The following is an 11,660-nucleotide window of genomic DNA, read 5'->3' as shown; positions in this document are numbered from 1 at the left end:
CCCTTTCCCCCACGCGCCTGGTCCGCCTTCCATTTCTCTGCCACGTTTTGGTGCAGCACACAGCCCTCACCAGAAGCTGCCAGATGCAGCCGTCCAATCTTGAACTTCCCAGCCTGCAGAACCATGAGCTAAATAAACCTCTTTTCTTTAAAAATTATCCAGTCTCAGATATTCGAACAACAGAAAGTGGACTAAGACAAAGTAAAAAAAAAGTAAAAAAAAAAAAAGGGGGGGGTGAAGTTAATTTCAATAATATATTTTACTTATTCTGAGATATCCAAAATATAATAAACAAAAAGTTATTGGGATATTTTCTTTTTGTACTGTCTTCAAAATCTAGTGTGTATTTTACACCTCAGCATATTTTAATTCAGTACAGCCACGTTTCTTTTTCTTTTCCTCCCTCCCTTCCCTTCCTCCCTTCCCTTCCTTTCTCCCTTTCTCTCTCCCTCTTTCTTTTTTCTTCTTTCTTTCTTTCTCTTTCTTTCTTTTCTCTTTCTCCTCCTCCTCCTCCTCCTTCTTCTCTCTCTCTCTCTCCCCCCCCCCCTTTTTCTTTCTTTCCCTGTCACCCAGGTTTGGGATGCAGTGTTGCAATCATAGTTTGCTGTAACTTGAAACTCCTGGGTTCAAGCCATCCTCCCACGTTAACCTTCAAAAGTGCTGAGATTACAGGTGTGAGCCATCGTGACTGTCCCTGGCCACATTTCAAGTACTCAATAGCTGCATGTAGCCAGTGGCTACTATGATGAACAGGGCAGATCTAGACCAGGAGTTGGCAAACTATGGCCCATAGCCCAAATTTTGCTTACTGCTTGATTTTATATGATCCCCGAACAAAGAATGGTTTTTACATTTTTAAATCATTGAAAAAAAATCAGGCTGAGTGCAGTGGCTCACACCTATAATCCCAGCACTTTGGGAGGCTGAGGCAGGCAGATCACTTGAGGTCAGGAGTTCAAGACCAGCCTGGCCTTGAACATGGTGAAACCCCATCTCTACTTAAAATACAAAAAAATTAGCCGGGTGTGGTGGCACGTGCCTGTAATCCCAGCTACTTGGGAGGCTGAGGCAGGAGAATCGCTTGAACCCAGAAGGCAGAGGTTGCAGTGAGCTGAGATCACAGTCTGGATGACAGAGCAAGACTCTGTATCAAAAATAAATAAAATAAATAAATAAATAAATAAATAAATAAATAATCAAAATAATAATATTTCATGACACATAAAAATTGTATGAAACTCAACTTTCAGCATCCATAAATTAACTTTTACATTCTGTCAATAACAATCCCCCCAAATTATGGAAGTTTGTTTTATTTCTTGTTGTGTATTTACCCACTTCATACCCTCGATTTTGGCCCAAAGCATAAAATATTTATTCTAGCCAGGCATGGTGGCTCATTCCTGTAATCCCAGCAGTTTGGGAGGCCAAGGCAGGTGGATCACTAGAGGTCAGGAGTTCGAGACCAACCTGGCCAACATGATGAAACCCCATCTCTACAAAAAATTCAAAAAATTAGCCAGGCATGGTGGCACATGCCTGTAATCTCAGCTACTTGGGAAGCTGAGGCACAAGAATTGCCTGACCCTGGGAGGTAGAAGTTGCAGTGAGCCGAGATAGCATCATTACACTCCAGCCTGGGCAACGAGAGTGAAACTCTGTCTCAAAAATAAAATAAAATAAATTAAAAATAAATAAATAAAATAGAGATCATAAGACTGACAAAACAGACTTTTTTTTTTTTAGACAGAGTTTCGCTCTTGTTGCCCAGGCTGGAGTGCAATGGCATGATCTTGGCTCACTGCAACCTCTGGCCCCCGGGTTCAAGTAATTCTTCTGCCTCAGCCTCCTGAGTAGCTGGGAATACAGGCGCCCACCACCACATCCAGCTAATTTTTTGTATTTTTAGTAGAGATGGGGTTTCACTATGTTGGCCAGGCTGGTCTCAAACTCTTGACCTCTTGACCTCAGGTGATCCACCCACCTCAGCCTCCCAAAGTGCTGGGATTACAGGTGTGAGACACCGTGCCTGGCTCAAAACAGACTTTTTATAGCAATAAGATGCCAAATTTCTACCTGACTCTGGTACATCACATAACAGATAGCAGACCCTGAAGGGCATCAAAATATTTTACCCCAAAATATATTTATTTGACAATATTTTGAAATGGCCCTGCAAAGCTGTCTCCCATGGGGGAAATTTGCATCTGTAGAGAATTTCCATTAATGTAGCCAGGACTTTCTCAGATTTAGGAGAGATTCAATGAGAGTCTGAGACTTTTGAAGGTCTGAAAAGAGACATTCACTATCTATTCTGAGGGCTGCTACCTGGAGGCTTCATCTACGTAACAAGAACCTCAGCTTCCACAACCCCTTTCTTAACCCAAGCATTTCTTCCCACTGACTTCAACGCTTTTTTTTTTTTTTTTTTTTGAGATGGAATCTCGCTCTGTCGCCCAGGCTGGAGTGCAATGCAACCTCCGCCTCCCTGGGTTCAAGCGATTCTCCTGCTTCAGCCTCCAGAGTAGCTGAGACTACAGACGTGTGCTACCACACCCAGTTAATTTTTGTACTACTAGTAGAGACAGGGTTTCACCATATTGGCCAGGCTCGTCTCGAACTCCTGACCTCGTGATCTGCCCTCCTTGGCCTCCAAACTGCTGGGATTACAGGCGTGAGCCACCATTCCTGGCTTGACTTCAACCCTTTATTTTATTTTATCTTACTATTTTTTTTGGAGATGGAGTTTCACTCTTGTCGCCCAGGCTGGAGTGCAATGGTGTGACCTCGGCTCACTGCAACATCCACCTCCCAGGTTCAGGCAATTATCCTGCCTCAGCCTCCAGAGTAGCTGGGATTACAGATGCACGCCACCACTCCCAGCTAATTTTTGTATTTCTAGTAGAGATGGGGTTTCACCATATTGGCCAGGCTGGTATCGAACTCCTGACCTCAAGTGATCCATCTGCCTTGGCCTCCCAAAGTGCTGGGATTACAGGTGTGAGCTACTGCAACTGGCCTGTTTTATTTTATTTTTGAGACAGGGTCTCATTCTATCCCCCGAGTTGGAATGCAGTGTCACAGTCATGGCTCACCGTAGGCTCGACCTCCTGGGCTTAAGTAACCCTCCCACCTTAGCCTCCCAAGTAGCTGGGACTACAGGTGCACATCACGATGCCCAATTAATTTTTTAAATTTTTTTGTAGACACCGCGTCTCACTATGCTGCCCAGGCTTGTTGAAAACTCCTGGGATCAAGCCATCCTCCTCGGCCTCTCAAAGTGCTGGGATTACAGATGTCAGTCATTGTACCCAGCCACTTCAACTCTTTAGACAAAGCTTAACTTTTTCAACCAATTGCCAATCAGAAAACCTTTGAATCACCTATGACCTGTAATCTCCCTGGAGTTGTCCTGCCCTTATAGGCCGAACCAATGTGTACTTTACATGTATTGATTGATGTATTTGCTTGTAACCTCTGTCTCCCTAAAATGTATAAAACCAAACTGTAACCCAACCATCTGAGGCACACTTTCTCAGGACCTCTTGAGACTGTACCCCAGGCCATGGTCACTCATATCAGCTGAGAATAAACTTTTTTTTTTTTTTTTTTTTTGAGACGGAGTCTCGCTCTGTCACCCAGGCTGGAGTGCAGTGGCGCAAGCTCTGCCTCCCGGGTTCATGCCAGAGAATAAACTTCTTTAAACATTTTACAGAGCTTTTTTTTTTTTTTTTGGTCAACATAGACCATTCACCTGGCCCCTTAACTCCAACAGAAACTCCGGATTTGCCTTTGGAATCAGGAGGCTGAGCTTCCTGACTTCCCAACTCTGGGATTTAGAACAAGTCACTTTCCCTATTGAAACCTCTGTTTTCTTCATCTGGGAATGGGGCAGGCACTCACATAGGTTTGAGGAAGCCACAGGGCTGGTCACTCTTCACTTGTGTCCAGCGTCCCATCCACCTCCCTGGCATGACCTTGCCTCCCCCTGCAGCACTGGCCCGTCTAGGGCTCCCCACACCTACATATCTGGCCCTGATGCCCCTCACCAATCTCTGTCCCCACCGTACCAAAGATGGAGCCCCACATGGCGACTCCTACATTGCTCTGGGGGCACAGACCTCCATCTGCCTGGAACAGCCTCCCACCTTCCTCATCAAGTCCTGTTTTCTTACAGGAAGACACCCACATGCCCCAGCCATCCCATCCCCAAGGACTGGCCAAGCAGTTCCAGCACACCCCTCGGGTGGTCTCAGTGTGTGCCCTTCTCCAGTTCCTCCGGGTCTGGGCCTGGGTCAGCCCTTTACACACACGGGGTTCCCAACAAGTAGCTTCCAGATGGCCTGGTGAGGCTGCAGGGCAAATTTCCAGGACCATGCCCCACTTCTCCACTCCATCCCCCAAGGACAAAAGCCTCCTCAATTCTGACATCCTAATCCTGCTGCCCCTGTCTCCACAGATCCTCCCCGCAGAGAATCCCTGCCTATCCTGCCCAGGCCCTCTGCTTGCTTCTGCCTTCCCAGACCGGCTGCAGTGATCATCTCACCCAGCCATGGTCACTTTCACCATATTGGCCAGGCTGGTCTTGAACTCCTGACCTCGTGATCTGCCCACCTCGGCCTCCCAAAGTGCTGGGATTACAGGTGTGAGCAGCCACCATACCTCGCTTGACTTCAAGTCTTTATTCTATTTTATTTTATTTTATCTTATTTTTTTTTTGGAGACGGAGTTTCACTCTTGTCGCCCAGGCTGGAATGTAATGGTACGATCTTGGCTCACTGCAACTTCTGCCTCCTGGGTTCAAGCAATTCTCCATTTCAGCCTCCTGAAAAGCTGGGATTACAGGCGTGCACCACCACACCTGGCTAAATTTTATATTATTAGTAGAGATGGGGTTTCACCATGTTGGCCAGGCCGGTCTCAAACTCCTGACCTCATGTGATCCACCCACCTCGGCCTCCCAAAGTGCTGGGATTATAGGCATGAGCCACCGAGCCTGGCCTATTTTATTTTATTACTTTATTTTATTTTTGTGCCTGGTCGCAAATTTACATTGGACTGGTTAGGCTCAAGCGTCTGGTACACACATTTTCCTTTGTCAGGTCCTGCAAATAAACCTTTGCTCCTAGGGAAGTGGTCCTTCTAAAACGGACCTTGGTTTGGCTGCCAGATGAGAATTGCTTCCAGCAATGAAGAATGCTGTCCAAGGAGTTCAAGACCACCCGGAGAAACACAGTGAAACCTTGTCTCTAAAAGAAATTGTTTTAGGCCGGAGGCAGTGGCTCACGCCTGTAGTCCCAGCACTTTGGGAGGCCAAGGTAAGAGGATCACCTGAAGTCAGGAGTTTGAGACCGGCCTGGCCGACATGGGGAAACCCCGCCTCTACTAAAAATACAAAAATTACCCAGGTGTGGTGGCGAGCGCCTGTAATCCCAGCTACTCGGGAGGCTGAGGCAGGAGAATCACTTGAACCCGCGAGGCGGAGGTTGCAGTGAGCCGAGATCGCGCCACTGCGCTCCAGTCTGGGCGACAGAGCAAGACTCGGTCTCAAAAAGAAAAAAAAAAAAAAAATTGTGGGGGAGGGGTGCGGAGGTTGGAGGCGGCAGTGTCCGCCGCAACGGTTGGGGCTGCGCGTGAGAAGGTGGCGGTGTAGGCACCTGCGCTCGGGGAAGGCTGGCGGCGGCGGCCGGGCCATGGCCAGAGACCCCCTCCTCTGGGCTCCCTGAAGTCCTGGGGAGCCGTGACCCATGGGATCATCGAGCAGCCGGGTGCTGGGCCAGCCGAGGCGAGCCCTTGCCCAGCAGGAACAGGGTGCCAGGGCCAGGGGCTCGGCCCGGAGGCCGGATACTGGAGACGATGCGGCGGGCTACGGCTTCTGTTACTGCCCGGGCAGTCACAAGCGCAAGCGGAGCAGCGGGGCCTGCCGCTACTGTCACCTACACTCGCACAGGGACGAGGATGAGGAGGAGGGGGACAAGCAGCAGCCGCTCCTCAACACCCCTGCAAGGAAAAAATTAAGGAGTACATCCAAATATATTTATCAAACATTATTTTTGAACGGTGAAAACAGTGACATTAAGATTTGTGCTCTAGGAGAAGAATGGCGATTACACAAAATATATTTATGTCAATCTGGCTACTTTTCTAGTATGTTCGGTGGTTCCTGGAAAGAATCCGGCATGAATATTATTGAACTGGAGATTCCTGACCAGAACATTGATGTAGACGCACTGCAGGTTGCGTTTGGTTCACTGTATCGAGATGATGTCTTGATAAAACCCAGTCGAGTTGTTGCCATCTTGGCAGCAGCTTGTATGCTGCAGCTGGATGGTTTAATACAGCAGTGTGGTGAGACAATGAAGGAAACAATTAATGTGAAAACTGTATGCGGTTATTACACATCAGTAGAGATCTATGGATTAGATTCTGTAAAGAAAAAGTGCCTTGAATGGCTTCTAAACAATTTGATGACTCACCAGAATGTTAAACTTTTTAAAGAACTCGGTATAAATGTCATGAAACAGCTCATTGGTTCCTCTAACTTATTTGTGATGCAAGTGGAGATGGATGTATACACCACTCTAAAAAAGTGGATGTTCCTTCAACTTGTGCCTTCTTGGAATGGATCTTTAAAACAGCTTTTGACAGAAACAGATGTCTGGTTTTCTAAACAGAGAAAAGATTTTGAAGGTATGGCCTTTCTTGAAACTGAACCAGGAAAACCGTTTGTGTCAGTATTCAGACATTTAAGGTTACAATATATTATCAGTGACCTAGCTTCTGCGAGAATTATTGAACAAGATGCTATAGTACCTTCAGAATGGCTGTCTTCTGTGTATAAACAGCAGTGGTTTGCTATGCTGCGGGCCGAACAAGACCGTGAGGTAGGGCCTCAAGAAATCAATAAAGAAGACCTAGAGGGAAATAGCATGAGGTGTGGTAGAAAGCTTGCCAACGATGGTGAATACTGCTGGTGTTGGACGGGTTTTAACTTCGGCTTTGACCTACTTGTAATTTACACCAATCGATACATCATTTTCAAACGCAATACACTGAGTCAGCCATGCAGCGGGTCTGTCAGTTTACGGCCTCGAAGGAGCATAGCATTTAGATTACGCTTGGCTTCTTTTGATAGTAGTGGAAAACTAGTATGTAGTAGAACAACTGGCTATCAAATACTTGTACTTAAAAAGGATCAGGAACAAGTGGTGATGAACTTGGACAGCAGGTTTCTGACCTTCCCTTTATATATCTGCTGCAACTTCTTGTATATATCACCAGAAAAAGGAATTGAAAATAATCGTCACCCAGAAAATCCAGAAAACTGAAGATCTCATTAGTTGGAAACAGTAGCACTTTGAAAACTTTTAGGCCAGCTTTAATTTAATGGCCCTACTGATATTCACATCTAAGGTGACTAACAATGACAAAGGCCTTATGAACTGTACGGACAATACAGAAGACTATTCTTATCCTCATTGCATTTCTATGCATATACAAAAAAAACCACTTTAAAGCCAAGAAAATATCTGTCAAACCATTTCTGTCAGTACGATGTCAACTCATGCTTTTAATTCAGCATCAGCAGAAAATGACTGTAGGTAAATCTCACATTTATCTGCAACAAAATATAGATTTAATTTTTAGCTTAAACTTTGTTTCTACCTTATGTTACTGGACCTCAGTTATCCATCTGTAAATTTATTTTTATTTGGCTAAAATAATCTAAAAGAATAATTTGGATGGCCAATTAGAAATGCTCTTTTGAGCTGGGGCATTTAAAGCTTTCCTTTAATATTTTTACCTGCTCATTATGATTCCTCCTTTTAGTCTAATATCTTTCCAGTTCATACTTGTTTTTAATCATTAAATACTTTCTTCCTGGTTTGGAGACTAAGCTGAGAAACTTTTTTTAAACTTAAGCATTGTCATATGCTATTTTTTAAAATTTGGCTTTCCTAGGATTTTAAGAACAATGAAAGTTAGCTTCACACCTTCAAATGATCTTGAATGAGTGAAAAATCAGTTTGATTCCAGGGATATTTCTTGTCTTACATGGTCTTTTCTTTGACAGTCTGTACACCTTTATTATTAGTTTTTGAGTTATTTATGTACCAGATATTATACTTTTAAACATTTTAATATTCTCTGATCTTTACAATTATTTATGTTCAAATTTTAGTTGGGAGTTTTGTTTCCTACTTAAGCTCAGGACTTGATACCCTCTGAGTTGAGTGGCTTTGAGTGACATGCTAACAGCAATTTCATAGTAAATGTAAATAAGGTCAGAGGATCTAATATAGAAGCTGATGACGCAATAATGTAAAAATGGAACTTATTTTTGTCAAAAATAAGATGTACACTTGTCATGATTTATATATGTTGACCTTTTGTGTTTATTGCTGTTTTGAATAGAGCCATGTTCATTTTCTTTCCAGTTAGAGTAAGTACTTCTGTGGTTAATGTATATTTTTATTGTGGCTTTTAAAATGGGAATAATTTGTATGTATCTGTGCAAATAATAAATGCGCATTTGGAAAAAGATTAAGTAAGCTCTTATACGAAATGGACCAAAAAACCCCCCTTAATTGAAACCAACATTTTTTTTCTTTCTAGTTAGATTTTTTTCCAACTCCTTTTAACTTTTGGAATTTACTAATAATTTTTTTCTTTCTTAATGATATGTCCATAGGTTCATAAATTGCTTTTTCTTTTAAACTTCATCTACTTGGTTTAACTTAAAGGAACCTTTTAAATGCCTCACCCTTGACCCCCAGAGCTGGAATTTAAATGTTTCTAATACAGTGATTTGGCTGTTATCAAGAGGTTACATTTCAGCTGGGCGTCAGCCGGGCATGGTGGCTCACACATGTAAACACAGCACTTTGGGAGGCCGAGGCAGGCGGATCATTTGAGGAGTTTAAGACCAGCTATGAGCAACATGGTAAAACCCCATCTCTACTAAAAATACAAAATAAAAATAAGCCGGGCGTGGTGGCACACGCCTGTAATCTCAGCTACTTGGGAGGCTGAGGCAGGAGAATCACTTGAACCCGGGAGGCAGAGGTTGCAGTGAGCGGAGATCGCACCACTGCACTCCAACCTAGATGACAGAGTGAGATTCCGTCTCAAAAAAAAAAAAAAAAAAAAAAAAGAGGTTACGTTACTTATTTTTATATTTGACTATATTAGGCCTCTTTCATGGGAAGCTGTTGTTTTCTTTCCGTCTCATTACCGTATAAGAGGTTCCTGACCCTTTATGTATTGAAAAATATAGAAATACCAAACTTAAATTATTTGGATAATTAAATTTTTGCAAATCTTGGAAGGAAAGATAATGTTTGAGTATGTTAATGAATAAAGTTAACTGTTTCATTACACTTACATAAGTTAACTGGCCAAATTGGAATGATATGTGGTTTCACCCACTGGTTCTGTCCTGGCCACGTTGCTTATGTCACCCATAGACAGGATAATTCTTTCTTCAATCATGAGTAGGTTAATGTTCTTATTTGAGAACTTGATCATTGTCAGCTAGTAATTCACACTGGTAGTAAAGATGTGCTTTTGTTTTCTTACCAAATACTTTTATGTGTTTGCATAGTATGTTCTTTTCAATAGAAATATTTTCAATAGGCCGGGCGCGCTGGCTCACACCTGTAATCCCAGCACTTTGGGAGGCCAAGGCAGGCGGATCACAAAGTCAGGAGATCGAGACTATCCTGGCTAACACGGTGAAACCCCATCTCTACTAAAAATACAAAAAAAATTAGCCGGGCATGGTGGCGGGCGCCTGTAGTCCCAGCTACTCGGGAAGCTGAGGCAGGAGAATGGCGTGAACCCGGGAGGTGGAGCTTGCCGTGAGCCAAGATCGTGCCACTGCCCTCCAGCCTGGGCGACAGAGCGAGACTCCATCTCAAAAAAAAAGATAATAAAAAAATAAAAAAAAGAAGCCCTCTCCCTCTCCCTCTCCCTCTCCCTCTCCCCACGGTCTCCCTCTCCCTCTCTTTCCACGGTCTCCCTCTGACGTCGAGCCGAAGCTGGACGGTACTGCTGCCATCTCTGCTCACTGCAACCTCCCTGCCTGATTCTCCTGCCTCAGCCTGCCCAGTGCCTGCGATTGCAGGCGCGCGCCGCCACGCCTGACTGGTTTTCGTATTTTTTTGGTGGAGACGGGGTTTCGCTGTGTCGGCCGGGCTGGTCTCCAGCTCCTAACCGCGAGTGATCTGCCAGCCTCGGCCTCCCGAGGTGCCGGGATTGCAGACGGAGTCTCGTTAACTCGGTGCTCAATGGCGCCCATGCTGGAGTGCAGTGGCGTGATCTCGGCTCGCTACAACCACCTCCCAGCCGCCTGCCTTGGCCTCCCAAAGAGCCGAGATTGCAGCCTCTGCCCGGCCACCACCCCGTCTGGGAGGTGTACCCAACAGCTCATTGAGAACGGGCCATGAAGACAATGGCAGTTTTGTGGAATAGAAAGGGGAGAAAGGTGGGGAAAAGATTGGGAAATCGGATGGTTGCCGTGTCTGTGTAGAAAGAGGTAGACATGGGAGACTTCATTTTGTTCTGTACTAAGAAAAATTCTTCTGCCTTGGGATCCTGTTGATCTGTGACCCTACCCCCAACCCTGTGCTCTCTGAAACATGTGCTGTATCCACTCAGGGTTGAATGGATTAAGGGTGGTGCAAGATGTGCTTTGTTAACCAGATGCTTGAAGGCAGCATGCTCCTTAAGAGTCATCACCACTCCCTAATCTCAAGTACCCAGGGACACAAACACTGCGGAAGGCCGCAAGGTCCTCTGCCTAGGAAAACCAGAGAACTTTGTTCACTTGTTTATCTGCTGACCTTCCCTCCACTATTGTCCTGTGACCCTGCCAAATCCCCCTCTGCAAGAAACACCTAAGAATGATCAATAAAAAATAAAAATAAAATAAAATAAAATAAAAATAAAAATAAAAAAATATATATAAAATAAAAAAAGAAATATTTTCAATAAAGTGTTAATAGTGTAAGCTAAGATATTGTATAAACTATGGTTTATGAAAAAAAAAATTTTGTAAAATTACCTGGGCATGGTGGCACATACCTGTAGTCCCAGTTACTCAGGAGGAGAATCACTTGAGCCCAGGAGTTTGAAGCTGTAGGGATCTGTGATTGCACCACTGCACTCCAGCCTGGGTGACAGAGGGAGGCCCTGTCTTTAAAAAACAATTGTTTTTATAAGAATGCTAGTCAAGAAATGAGTTTCCAACAGGCACTCTTGGCTCCAATTAATGTTTCTCCATTTTGCCAAAAAAGTGAAAACTGGCCTCTCATGGGTGGGACCAGTGCACCCTGACCAGGTGCAACTGGCTGGGGCTGGTGTCACAGGCAGTAAAGGAATTTACTGAGACAGTCATAGGTAAAGAATGGCAGATTTATTTGAGAAAGTTCAAAGATACATTGCAAGGTTATAATGGGCAGCACAGCAGAGAAGGGGCTGTCTGCAAAGAGGCAGGGCTGGAGGGAAGTTTTATAGGGTCATGCTGGAGGAAGCTACGTGCAGAAGGAAGTTGTACTTCTGGGGCTACATGAGGAGCAAGGTATTTGGAAACAGGATGTTATGCCAGCAGGCTGTCTGTGATTAGCTGTCTCTTGGAACAGTTGTTCCCCCGCACCTGG

At 44.5% G+C, this 11,660-nt stretch overlaps 1 protein-coding gene across 1 annotated transcript; it reads left to right on the top strand.

Annotated features, from left to right (window-relative positions):
* The first annotated feature begins 5,643 nt into the window (after positions 1-5,643).
* Positions 5,644-8,544, top strand: GMCL2 (germ cell-less 2, spermatogenesis associated). Its single transcript, XM_004043116.5, has one exon. It carries the CDS (start codon positions 5,748-5,750, stop codon positions 7,326-7,328), a length of 1,581 nt encoding a protein of 526 aa, XP_004043164.5. The 5' UTR covers positions 5,644-5,747; the 3' UTR covers positions 7,329-8,544.
* Positions 8,545-11,660: the final 3,116 nt, after the last annotated feature.

Source organism: Gorilla gorilla, chromosome 4 (genome assembly GCF_029281585.2).
Source record: "Gorilla gorilla gorilla isolate KB3781 chromosome 4, NHGRI_mGorGor1-v2.1_pri, whole genome shotgun sequence".
NCBI lineage: Eukaryota > Metazoa > Chordata > Mammalia > Primates > Hominidae > Gorilla > Gorilla gorilla.
The sequence above is the reverse complement of the archived record's forward strand: the minus strand, read 5'-3'. Positions and strand labels throughout refer to the sequence as shown.

Bases quoted from the DNA above. Each gene is read 5' to 3' on its own strand.
- GMCL2 (XM_004043116.5), top strand. From the start codon at position 5,748: ATGGGATCATCGAGCAGCCGGGTGCTGGGCCAGCCGAGGCGAGCCCTT.